This window comes from Anopheles coustani, chromosome 2 (genome assembly GCF_943734705.1).
Source record: "Anopheles coustani chromosome 2, idAnoCousDA_361_x.2, whole genome shotgun sequence".
Taxonomy (NCBI): Eukaryota; Metazoa; Arthropoda; class Insecta; order Diptera; family Culicidae; genus Anopheles; species Anopheles coustani.
In genome coordinates, this window is record NC_071289.1 from 70718155 (window position 1) to 70731934 (window position 13780).

The 13780-nt window shown below is 49.0% G+C and overlaps 1 protein-coding gene across 1 annotated transcript; it reads left to right on the forward strand.

Moving 5' to 3' along the window:
* The first annotated feature begins 471 nt into the window (after positions 1–471).
* On the forward strand, positions 472–13363 carry LOC131263365 (dnaJ homolog subfamily C member 13). The gene is made up of 14 exons (XM_058265553.1): positions 472–550; positions 1517–2265; positions 2332–2472; positions 3947–4795; positions 4875–5660; positions 6094–6665; positions 6860–7028; positions 7100–8230; positions 8299–8496; positions 8568–9907; positions 10472–11903; positions 11974–12096; positions 12185–12443; positions 12682–13363. Exons 2-14 carry the CDS (start codon positions 2071–2073, stop codon positions 12813–12815), a joined length of 7329 nt encoding a protein of 2442 aa, XP_058121536.1. The 5' UTR covers positions 472–550; positions 1517–2070; the 3' UTR covers positions 12816–13363.
* The last annotated feature ends 417 nt before the right edge of the window (positions 13364–13780 follow it).

The following is a 13780-nucleotide window of genomic DNA, read 5'->3' on the forward strand; positions in this document are numbered from 1 at the left end:
TCAAATCCATTCCGAGATCCGGATCTTTGAATCCGAATCCCAATCGAATCAAATCTTTAGAATCTGTCAGATTGGATTCAAATCTTTAGAATCCGTCACTGTTCATTTCCACATAGCGAACTCTCCTCCGTCGAACTGTCGAACTCAGTTCTCGCAACAGCTGGGAAACTCGTAGGAAACTGGTAGGAAACTCTTGACAGCACTAGCAAAGCCCCTCGTGCTGACGTTTAATAACTGACGGATTAAGAAGAAGCGAAGAAGACAGAAACAAATGTGTGTCCACTTAGCGAACTCGGGAAACTCGAAACTCCATACAAATTTGACAGGAGTTTCACCAGAGTTTCCTATGAGTTCGCTATGTGGAGATGAACAGTCAAATGGGATTCGAATCTTTGGAATCCGTCTAGGGATCGAATCTTCGAATCTTCCGAATCCCGATTCTGCCAACACTAATTCTAAACATTCATTCAGTGAATGACAAGGGGGAGAGGGAAAGTCTCGCTAGCTCGGCTGTGTACGGCGCAAACTTTTTCGTGAATTTCGCGTACAGGTATTGTTTTTTATTGTGTAAAAAGTACATCTACCGCCGCTAGAACAGTGTTGGCACCATTTTCACTCATTGCTTGTGATAAAGAACGATCCTGTGACCGTCAATTGAAGATTGATTCGCCAGCCATTGTTAGATGCGTGTAATTTGATGAGAATGTTAGCCGTCATACCGAAGCAAAGAAGCAGTGAAAAATTGATGCATCCATGGGGAGGTGTGCTTTGTGCTGAAGCATCAGCGGCTGAGCCACTGTAGGGTATACTCCCCTTTTCATAACTATCCAGTTTTCGATATTACAAGTATCATCCTGTCCACTACGTGTACTGTTGGGAATATTTTTCCTAACATCGATGAGTCATTCTGAGTGTCTTTTTTCTCTCGTTCGTACGTGCGTGTTGCAATGGAGGTTTGTGCGATGACTCGAGGCCGTCTGTTTGGTTGTTTTTTTAATTGTTTATAGCAACAGATAAGGCTTCTTTTCGCCAGCAAGTAGAAAGAAGGCTGCAATGGATCGCGAAACAGTTGTCCTTCTAGGATGATCAAGCAACGATCGGGTTGTATTATGACAACCGGGTTGCATGACAGATTTATTTCATAGCTTGGTTCGATTAACAAGCATCAATTGCATCGTCGCAGTGTGGCAAACATAGGAAGCAAATTGCTAAGCTTCCACAACCAATTGACCCCACATGGTCCCCCAGCATTTATCAGTGGCGAGCTTGTGTAATGAATTTGTGTGTCAGTGCATCATTATGAAGCCTCCCACACGAATCTCTGCGATACAAACTGTGCGCCGATAATGCAATCTTCTTTGAACCAGTCAACTATGCAGGCATAATGCTTGCGGTGCTTTATCTTTTTACATTTTCCTGTATTATGAAATATGCATCGGTCCGCTAGGAGCACTCCAAAGAAGCTGAACGAAAAGTTAATGCGTGTTTTATGTTTTTCTTTTTTCCTTCATTGCAGCCACTAAGTGGATTTGTGACACCGAATGTAACGTAGTAGACCATCCATTTGAACCTTCATACCACCGTGTCACCCCGCCGCAATATCCGAAATGCAGGATGTTTCTCTTACTTTTCGACGAGTGAAATGAACCTAATCGAAAAGAAAAACGCGCAAACACGCACAACACGAAGCGGAGTGTTTGGCGCTGGTGGGAGAAAGTAACACCGGTAGCACGAAAATATCAAACGGCAGAGGCAAAGTTTGCGTTCAATAATTGTATCCCATTACCACCGACGACCGACAGGTTTTTTTCTGGCGATAGTGTGCCTAGTGTAAAAGAAAGCACAATTGGTGGAAAAGTTCAAAGTATCCGCGGGTGTATGTCGCTGCCGACGACCGACTTTCGGGAGAGCAGCATCGTTTAAAAACGTTTGTTTTATGAACCAATCATACCGTCCGCTCGCTAGCGGCGGTTTGGTGGCTTATCAGCGGAACAACGACCGAGGTCAGCGCGTCAATACGTTCGGCGTCGGGAGTCGGCCGTGGTGACAGATTAGTAAAACCGCAGCAGGATGGCGAGCACAGCCGAGCACGGTGTCGATTTAGAGTGCTTCCTCGTGACGAAGCACTCCTGGAAGGGCAAGTACAAACGCATCCTTTCGATCGGCTCGGTGGGTGTGTCCACCTACAATCCGGACAAGTTCGATCCCACCAACCGCTGGTTGTACGGTGAGGTTATCAGCGTACTTCCCAACCGCTCCGGAAACGTAAGTTCATCGTCCGTTTCGATTGACCTGCACCTTGTACACTTTTGCTTTCTTTTCCCTTTCCAGACGGCTTACGAGTTTGTGCTAAATCTCCGAAAGGACAAGAAGATCGATACGATAAAGCTGTCGTCGGAAAACCGCAACGAAATACTCACGTCGTTGCTCAAGTACCACAAGGAATTCGCGGAGAAACCGAAGCAGGCCTCGGTAAGCATAGCCTTCGTTGACTTTTGTGCATCTCAAAGCCTAAATTGTACATCAAACCAAAATTGTTCGCCTCTCTCTCATCGCACTCTTGTCCTCATGGGGTAGATGTTGCGTGTGTGTGTTTGTTTGGTGAAATCAGTGTCGGTAGGATCACGATTGTGGCCATATGTTTTCGTTATCTCATGCGAGGAGGAGGTATAGTTTCATTGTTTGTTTGTACCGTCTTAATGTTCTGGTCAAATGTAAGCTGTAACGGATGGGAAGAATTTTTCATCCTTTTTTATGGGTTCCTCACTATCAGTAACTTTGCGGGAATAATAATCAATTTAACCACATGCAAGACAATCATTCGGTTAACCGGTTGATATGAGGAAACATATTGTGCAACATCAAATGGTCTTTATTGGAAACGAAACAAAATCCACACCTTCACAACGCACTTTATCTGGCTTGATTGCCCTAACAAATGCAAAAGGGGCGAAAAATGGATCGTTCTTTTCTTCGTCAAAAACAAAACAACTAACATTTGGTTGTACTATGGTTAATCCATCGGTGTTCACCCGTAACTAACCAAATCGTCTATGGACTTTCATGTACCACGGCACGGCAAAACAGCAACCCGTCAATGAGGAAATTGTAATGGCAGAGAAATCCTTTCTTTTAACTCCCACCACCTCTCCGTTCACGGTCTGGATCCGGTCCTATCGTTGTCAACACGCGTTCGTGACGTGATTTCATGTTGCGCGCAATCCTTCCTGAATGAGCCCCCATTTGAACGTCACAGACGATCGAGAACGTAGATTCGGTATATTAGACTGTATTTTTTTTTTTAATTTAATTTCTCCCACTTTATCTCTTCCCTTTTTCTCATTTTCCTCGCCTGCATTACCTTTTGCTCATGCTTTGCCGTTTCTGTTGTTGTTTGCAGGATGATGTAGAAAGTCCTGTCGAGTCGTTCTATTCGTCATCTTTCTCTCCATCAGCCTCTTCATTGCATCACCCGCCCGTCCGGGGCGATGAGGACGATGGCGGTGTTGTTGATGGTGGTAACGGTGGTAAGGGGGTTCCGTGGACATGGTGGCTAAAGACAATTGTTGCATCGTTTCTTCCGCTATCGCCTCCGGTACTGCCCTGTTTGCCGTGCAGTACGGTGCTAAAAGTGAGTGAGCCCTCAGTTTGTTTCTGCGGCGAGAATGGGACAGATCTTCCGGTAGAAAAATGCTCAAATAGGTGTAGAACTTTTTTAAAGTACACATGCACACGTATAATATTGGCTTCAGGAGTGTGTTTATATCATGATTGTAAATACTAAGTAAAAGGGATGAGGCGTACGTTTGTAGGAAATCTGTAAATTTGATTAATTTTTGTTCGTTTGATTGTGTTCATTTTCCTATTGAAAAAGAAGTTCAAATGGGGCGGATAAAAACAAGCAATGGAATGGCAAAGTTTCGTTTGGTCTATATTTCGTTCACAGAAATTCAATGCCTACAAACATCATTGGTCCGGCACAACGCTCCCGACCGTACTGGAGGTGACGCCTTGTTCGTTGGATCAGCTCGATCCCACCACCAACACTGTGCTGGCGAGCTACAACTACAAGGACATCGATGGCATCATCGGCATCCAGGACTACAAGAACGGCATCGTACTGGCGTACGGGGGCCACAGTCGGTTGCATCTGTTTCGCGTCGAGAACAACCACGACATAGTGCAGATGATCGTCCAGAACGCCCAGCAGTACCTGGCCATCGACATCAAGGTGCTGAAGAAGCAGATCACGCTCGAGCAGTTTGAGCAGCAGCGCTTCGGGGCATACAGTGGCGACCAGCACCAGACGTCCATGTCGGAATTTACTGTGCTGAAGGTAACGCCGCGCCACTCGGAACCGATGCGCCGTATCCTCTGCCTCACCGATACGACCGTACTTGAGCGGGATCCGCAAACCTACAGCATCTGCACGCTACGTCCACTGGACAACGTGTACGCATTGGTACGGCATGCCGACAACATTCAGCAGTTTTCGATCGAGTACAAAAATGGGCTCGTGCGCTCGTACATCACAAACGATCGTGACTCGCTGCTGGCGACGCTGTTGGATGCGGTGCGGTCGTGCGGCAATCAGGATGTGCACGTCCGGATTTCTAATACACCGCGCGGTAAGCGGGTCGGACCGCTGACGGTGAGCGTGGACGAGGAAACGGAAGCGAACCTGTTGCGCTACATAATCAGCTGCTATCAGTATCCGGTAAAGCGAATCGACGTGATGGAGCGCTTCAATGCGAACATTCCTTACAGTGGCCTCAACTATAGTGTCACTCAGGATGTAAGTAGGCAGATAAAATCTCACCAGTACACAGTACATCCAGTGGCTAATTATTATGATTCCTCGTTTCATTCGTTAGAGCCTTTTTGCCGAGAGTAAGGAAAGACTGATAACGGGCGCCCTGCAGGCTCTGATCAGTGGTAGCAAGGAAGACAACGCGCTGCTAACCAACGTCGAGTTGGAGGCATCGTTCCACGTGCTTCGGCGACTGCTGGCGAGCAAGGCTGGGTTCGCCGCGTTCACGAATCTGCCCGGGTTTCGCGAGGCGGTCGGGTTGAAGGTAGTGCACGCGCTCAAGCGGAACGATCTGGCGGTGACGTACGCCGCAATCGATATGATCAACTCACTCATGCACTCGGACCATGATCTGAAGCAGGAGCAGCTGAACAAATCCTCGCTGCTCCACACGAAGGCATTCCTCGAGCAGCTGCTCGACATGTGGAGCAAGCACGTCAACCTTGGCAGCGGTGCGCTCGTTCTCTCGGCCATGCTGGACTTTCTGACGTTCGCGCTCTGCGTACCATACAGCGAAACCACCGATGGGAAGCAGTTTGATTTGCTGTTGGAGATGGTGGCCGCGAGGGGTCGCACGTTGTACAAACTGTTTCAGCATCCTTCGCTTGCCATCGTCAAGGGCAGTGGGTTGGTGATGCGAGCGCTGATCGAGGAAGGCGATGCGGCCATTTCGAGCCAGATGCAAACGTTAGCGCTGGATGAGGCGGCCCTCTGTCGTCATTTGCTGGTGGCACTCTATACGCCGACCAACGATTCCACCATGATCGCCCATCGGCAGCTGTCCAGACATCTGGTGGGCCTTTGGATAACGGACAGCCCGGAAGCGATGAACCTGTTGAAACGGATTTTTGTAAGTAATATCTTATTTGCCCGGTGAAACGGGCTAAAAATTTGCATTTTCTAGGTGAAAAACTATCTAGGATTTTTACAGTCAAATTTAAAATTAATTCAACATTGTTTAAAAGTTCAGTTGTGTTATTTTTTGAGCCGTTGATATCGATACAGTCTGATTGCACATGCATCTTAGCAAGCGTTTAAATTATCGTTGATAATTTTGAATCTCTGGATTGTGTTTGATTGTTTTGTGTACGAGTTTATGTTTAAGTGTTTGTCAATTTCAAACTCACGGATAATCGGCCCTCCGGTTAATGTGAGCCTAAATAGTTAACGTGCTGCTGTAATTTTAGTTTTGATTGTGACAAAACCATTCTCTCAAAACTCCCACGTAGACCGATTTAAATCCATAAAATTTAATTCCTTTTGTGGTGCTATTTTTGCCACAGCCGGCTGGATTGCTAGCATTTTTGGAAAGTGACGAAGCCGTCCCGAAGGAGGACGTCGAGGACGACAGGCTGAACTTCCGCGACAACCTCAAGCTGGCGGTGCAGCACTCGGGTAACAATACCAAGCGCCTAAACTACCTCATCGAGAAGCACCTGGAAGGCATCAAGCACTGGGGCATGAATCTGCTGGATGTGCGTCAGGAGAAGCTGCAGCAGACGCAGAAGAACCGCCCGATCGTACTGCGCAATCGGCGCAACCAGAAGAAGAAGACCATCGGCGAGCAGGGTGCCGTTAATCTGCCGCTATTTTTCTACCAGTTCGGCAAGAACCACGCGATGCCGAACCTGATCTGGAACCTGAAGACGCGCGAGGAGCTGCGAACGGCGCTAGAGAACGAGCTGCGCCAGTTTACGGCCGACAAGGACCTGGCTGGGAATATGCTGGTGGCGTGGAACTACGACGAGTTTGAGGTACAGTACGCGTGCATAGCGGACGAGCTGAAGATCGGTGATTACTACATACGGTTGCTGCTGGAGCGTGACGATTGGCCATCGAATTTAGTAAAAAACCCGTAAGTATTTATTACCAAATCTGGATAATGTTGAATTCAAAGGAAATTCGTTTTTATTTTTATTTTAAACCAAAATTATTCATTCACATTTACCATAATACTTCGAGGGTCAATACATAATATGTAAATGATAGTCATTGGATTAGATTAGACATGTTAATGTATGATTTTTAACGATCTCCTTTTTTTTATAGTATCGAACTGTTCAACGCACTGTATCGGAGAGTTTTGTGTCGGAATCGATTAAACGACGATCAGCTAACGGTGACATCACTGAAAGCCTTGGCGAAGGTGTACAAGCGGTATTATGAGGAGATTGGGTACTTCAGCGATATGCCATACATACTGCAGATGTTAGATAGGGTAAGTAAACCTGTATGCCATATAGGCTCCGGAGTGTTATACACTTATAAATGGTTTTGTTTCATTTTTAGTGCCTTTCGCCAGCACTTCGCGATGCGCTGATCATATTGATCAAAAACCTCGTGCTGCACAAGTCCAACTGTCGTCCGCTGGTTGATCACGTTAACTATCTGGTCGACCTGATCACGCTTGCCCACCTGCACAAAGGTCGCGCCACACTGAACACCAAAACGAACGTCATCGAGGCCGGCCCGAACATGAAGCTGCACGAGGAAAAAGACTGGTACTATAACGTGGAGCGGGGCGACAGCGAGCGGCCGGAGCGCTGCGGACCGGTCACGTTCTCCGAGCTGCGCGAGCTCTGGGGAAAGGGTGTGCTAACGCCCCGGACTCGCTGCTGGGCCGTGGGAATGGATGGGTGGCGTTCACTGCAGCAGATTCCGCAGCTCAAGTGGTGCCTGATGGCGAAGGGCACCCCGCTGTTCAACGAGACGGAGCTTGCGCAACACGTGCTGGACATTCTCAACCAGTGCACCAGCTTCTTCCCGAGTCGGGCGCGTGACGGTGAGGCGGTACTCATCCCGGGGCCGCGCCTTTCGCGCAAGCTGTCCGAATTCATCTGTCTGCCGCACATCGTTCAGGTTTGCCTGACACACGATCCGGGTCTGCTGGAGCGCGTCGCGACACTGCTCTGCCAAATCATGGAGGACAATCCGGAGATGTCGAAGGTGTACCTGACGGGCGTGTTCTACTTCATGCTGATGTACACCGGTAGCAACATTCTGCCGATCGCACGATTCCTCAAGATGACGCACATGAAGCAGGCGTTCCGCAGCGAGGACAGCGGTTCGCAGTCGGGTATTATGCACCGCAGCATCCTTGGTCAGCTACTGCCCGAGGCGATGATTTGCTTCCTGGAGAACCATAGTGCGGAGAAGTTCGCGGAGACGTTCCTCGGCGAGTTCGATACGCCGGAGGTGATCTGGAGCTCGGAGATGCGTCGTATGCTGATCGAGAAGATTTCCGCACACATTGCTGACTTTACGCCGAAGTTAAAGGGGCACACGATGGCACGCTACCCGTATCTAGCGATTCCGGTCATCAGCTATCCGCAGCTGGAGAACGAGCTGTTCTGCAACATCTTCTACCTGCGTCACCTATGCGACACGACCAAATTCCCCAACTGGCCCATTCCGGATCCGGTAAGAATGAATGTTCAGCCGTTTTCTTGCATTTCAATGTATTGGAAACTAATGAAATTCTTTCGCAGGTTCAATTGCTAAAGCATACACTTGACGCTTGGCGCAAAGAGGTTGAAAAGAAACCCTCCGAAATGACGGTTACTCAGGCGTACCTGGATTTGGAGTTTGATGTTAGCAAAAACCCTCACCCGGAGGAGGCTGCCATACGGAAGGCGTACTACAAGCTGGCTCAAATGTATCATCCCGATAAGAATCCAAATGGAAGGGTAAGCAGAAGTGCTGTGTGTGTAGCGTCACAGTTCCTCATTGACTTTTTTTTTTGTTTGACCCACGATAGGAAATCTTCGAACGTGTCAATCGAGCGTATGAGTTTTTGTGCTCCCGCAATGCGCTCAACACCGATGGGCCAAATCCTAGCAATATCGTGTTGATCTTACGAACGCAGTCGATCCTGTTTGAACGCTACTCGGAGGAATTGCGCCCGTACAAGTACGCTGGCTATCCGCAGTTGATCAAAACCATCCGGTTGGAAACGAAGGACGATCAGCTGTTCTCCAAAACCGTACCACTGCTCAGTGCGGCATCGGAACTGTGCTACCACACGGTGCACTGTTCAGCGTTGAACGCGGAGGAGCTGCGGCGGGAGGAGGGCATCGAGGCACTGCTGGATGCGTACTCGCGGTGCGTTTCAATCATGGGCGGGGACTCGAAGCGTGACGCACTGCACTACGAGGTGATCTCGAACATAACGCGTTGCTTCGATGTCGCTTGCTGCTTCGACAATTGCCGCAAGAAGATCCTCGAGCTGCCGCAGCTGATCGTGGATGTGTGTCGCGTGGTGTACTTCAAGCACTCCCTGTCGGTCAGCCTGGTGACGAGTCTGGCCGTAAACAATCTCGAGTTGCAGTGCGATCTCGTGCGGAACGGTGTCCTCTGGTCGTTGATGATGTTCCTGTTTGACTACGACTACACGCTGGACGAGAGTGGCGTAACGTCGGAGGAGAAATCGAACCAGCAGCAGGTGGCAAACAATTTGGCCAAACTTTCGCTGCTCGCCTGCGTCGCCTTGGCCGGCTACAGTATGACGCTGCTGGACGACCCGAAAGCGGCCGTCCTTAAGGCGACTGCGAAAACAACGAGCGGTGGCAGTGTTAGCCCAGGTTCACGCAGTGGTTCGCCGCAAACTGCGGCCAGCGGAGCGCTGGTTGGACGCGTGCCAAACCAAACTTACTCACAGAACGCATCGAATCTGATCCAGAACAACTCGAGCCTAATCCAGTCGGTGGCCGTCATCGATCGAGCACTGCAGGAACGTAAAGGAAGTGATGTAGCAACGACGGACGAAACGGCCGAGCCGATCGAGTGTGAGAAGGGGCTGCAGAACAAGAAGTACAAAATCAGTAATGTCCAGCCACCGGCCAATGGGGTGGTGAAGAACATTCTCGATCGTTTGCTTACCCCGTACGTGGCCGGGAAGATGGTGACGGACAGCGAGCAGGATGTGTTGAAGATGCTGAACTCGAATACGCGCAATCCGTACCTGATCTGGGACAATGGAACGCGCGCCCAACTGACCGACTTCCTCGAGTACCAGCGTACGAACGCGTCCAAGGAGCAGTATGAGGACGTCACGCAGATATACGAGTTGGTACAGGGATTTAGTTTCGATGCGCATCGGTAAGTTGTTTCACTCTTACGTGGTAATCCTTAAATCGATCGTTTTCGAGCGCTATTACACCGTTTTCGGGTTAAACCAAACAACTGTCAGTAACTTCTAAACTCCTATAATAACCGTAGCTAAACAATCGACTAAACTTCACAAATATTCAATTTCGATAGACAACGGCCTACTTGGCTATCGGGTGTTTAGTTTTCGCGTGAATATTTAATTATGGTTGCCATGTGGTTAGAAGCAACTGACAGTTGGTTAGTTGAGATCGAAAACGGTGAATCGTTGAACTGACCCAAGTTGTGATGGCCATACTTACTTCCATGTTCCTTATTTTTCCTTAAACTACCTCTTTCAATCACTCTCTGAATATAACCATGATTCAACATCCCTAATCTTTCCTTTTTGTAGACTGGGCTTACCCTACAAAAAAAGTGTACTATGATTGCTAAGCCTTCCCTGTTTATTCCATCCAACTCACACACTTGGCCGGGACATGTCAATGCTGGTCAAAATTAGAAAAGAAAAGATTAAACTGAATTTTATTTTTAACCATTTTCCTTTTTCCTTAGAGATGAGCTTAAGATCGGTGGCATTTTCATTCGCGTGTACAACGAAATGCCAACGTTCACCATCGTTAATCCGAAGAGCTTCGTCATGGATTTGCTGGAGTTTTTAAAGCAAGGGTATAACCACCTCAATGGAATCGTAGATGGTACTACTGCTGCTAGTGGAGCCGTGAGTATCCAAAATAGCCACCCAACAGCGGCCATCCTCGGAGGGGACATTCTCGTACCGACAAAAACCTGGAAACCGATGGTACCGCCCCCGAAACGACCACCGGCAGCTGGTGGTGGTGCGGTGCCCGGTAGCGATATCAGCGCCGTACTGAGCGAGTACGCTCGTTCGAAGCAACGGAGTCAGCTCGGCAAGGCGGCCAGTATCGAAGCTAGTGGAGCCGGTCCTACCCACCGGTACGATTTTGCGTCCGATCCTCACGCAATCCGTCATATTCTAATGGCACTGCAGGCACTCATTTCGGTGCTACAGTCGAACCCGAACGTTGAGATTCAGTGCATCGGTCACTTCGAGATGCTGTTCGGTCTGCTGTCCACGACTCAGTGCGGCCAGGAGAATCGGGCGGTGAAAAAGCTTGCCCTGGAGGTGGTCTGTTTGGTTTCGCGCAACAAGGAGTGTGTGACGGAAATCGCGGCCTGCGAGATCGTCGGCCTGTATCTGATCGTACTGAAGGATCCCGATTTGTCCGAGCATCGGGCGCGCGTGCTTGAGACACTCTCCGGGCTGCTGAATGCACCGAAGCTGATCAAGGAGGCGCACGCGAAGGGTGCCGTCATCTACTTGCTCGATCTGTTCTGCAACTGCAATAATCCGCAGATTCGCGAGCAGTGCGCGGAGCTGCTGGCGAAGATGAACGCTGACAAGCTGAGTGGCCCGAAGGTGCGCATTACGGTGTGCAAGTATCTGCCACCGGTGTTCCTGGATGCGATGATCGATTCCACCTCGTTGGCGGTACAGATGTTCGAATCGATCCACGAGCACCCGGAGCTGATCTGGAACGATGACATTCGGGCGAGCGTGTCCGACGCTGTGCGGGATGGAGCCGATAGTTTCCACGCGGCCCAGAAACGCAACGCCAAGATGAGCTGGCGCGATCCGGACATCCTCCCGGAACTGCTCTCGAACGAGCTGGTTGTTTCCGGTGTGTATCTTCGGCTGTACGTGTCCAATCCAGGGTGGACGCTGCGCAAACCGAAACAGTTCCTTGCCGACCTGCTCGACTTCATCGTGGATAACATCAGCCGGGCCGGTGTCGACAAGGGCGTGCTGGATCTGGCGACGACGGCGCTGGTACTGCTACTAAACGCCCAGCCCAATCTAGCCGATTCTATACCGGTCCTCGGACACATACCGAAATTCTTCCGTCAACTTTCCGTACAGCCAAAGAGTGCCCTCACAGTATTGCATCAGCTGTCGCTATCGGAGGTGAGATATTGTTGACACTGCCCAACGAACAAACGTGTGAACTAATCCAAAACCCTTTCCGTTTAACTAGATTTGCGTCAGTGCGATCTCGCAGACAGAGTGCATACCCTCGCTCAAATCCTGCATGGAGCACCATCGCGATCTGACGGCAACCGCCTGCGAGACACTGTGCCGACTGTTCAAATGCCAACATGTACGTTTGATCGATTGCGAGGGGTAGGAAAACATAAGATCCACATCCCCACTTATCCCCTCTTTTTCTTCTTTAATTTCGCCCACAGGACTCGCTGATACGTCAATCACTCGAATGTCAATTAATTCCCTACCTGCTGGCGCTACTCGACAGTCGCTTCGAGCTGGCAACCAATCCGGCCATGGTGAAGGCACAAATCGTGGCCGCCCTCAAAGCGATGAGTTCCAATCTCACCTACGGTGATCGGGTGACGCACCTCCTCAACCAGAATCCGATCTGGGCGGAGTACCGCGACCAGCGGCATGATCTGTTCATCACCGACACCGACGTGCGGGGCTACCTGATGGGTAAGTGTTGCGTAAATGTCCCTACGGCCTCTTTGACTTCCACTCCCTTCCCCAAGGCTGTACTCGTCTTCTCTACTCTCTCGCATAATTCCTTCCGCTATCTTGCATCCCCTTTCCCATTCCCGTGAAATGAACTATGTATGCCATTATTGATTATGTTAGACGTTATAAAATCCTCGGCGCGAAATAACTATAAACTAAAAATACTAAAATTCATTATTAAAAATGTACTCGACAGGTGCTCCCTCGACGACGGCCGGCTATCTCACGCAGGGTCCTACCAAGAACGTCGAAGTGCTCACCTCACCGCCACCGATTGATCGAGACGATCCGTTATTTGCGCGTAGCAACAGCAGCGGAGGCAGCGTATAGTACTCGCACGCTGATCGACTCCACTGGTCTCGCAGTAGGCTTTTCCGTCACGAAAGGAAAAAAAAACCTTGAGTAGCAGCGCCTACTGCTGCGGGGCTAGCACCACATTCTTGCTTCGCTGCCATCCGTTACGGATCCCGGTGTGTGTGTGTGTGTGTGTGTGTTTGTTTAATCCAACTGCGGTAAGAGCTTCATATTATTGAAAATAAGTTTTTGCTTAAACGACCGTACATCCCGCGGTTGCGCTCGCAGAGCTGGCAAATTCCAGTTGCACTTCCGTTTTGTTCCCAGCGTTGCGCAATCGGTGCAAAGCTAAATAATACGCCCCCCTTCCTCGGGGGGAGGGTACCTACATATGTTACTCACCATTCGCTTGATTTAATCTCCCCATCCCCTCCTTCATTTTGTAATGTGATATTTTATACAAGCAGTAACGATGGAGGACATTATTAAAAAAGTACACGAGGCACGTGCATGGTGCACTTTGCGCAAAAAATAAAAAAAAAAAAACCTGAAACGTTGTTGTAAAATATAGCCTCTGATGGGGTCACTAGGCGGGAACTGCATCCCCGAAGAGCAATACGATAGGGGAAGCAACAAATACCGTGATGCTATGGAAAAGTGTATGAATAATGATGACCCACGAGAGATGGTTCCGCGAGAGGAAATAAAATGAAATGTAAAACATCATATTTCTTGACATAACCCCTTTACGGCACATTACGTGGTTTCAACTGGAAAGAACTATCATGTAAGATTTTTTTTTTACTTTTTCTTTTCTTTCATTCGTTCGTTCCATCACGATTCATCCACGGTTTATAATGTTAGTTTTTTGTATCTTTATTATATAGTTTCAGACTTTTTTGTAACACTTTTTTTTACCATACTCTTGCTGTTTTGCATATGCTCGAACTCTTCCGATGTCGGTTTCGGTCTTCGATTTTCTTCTCGCATTCCTACTCGCA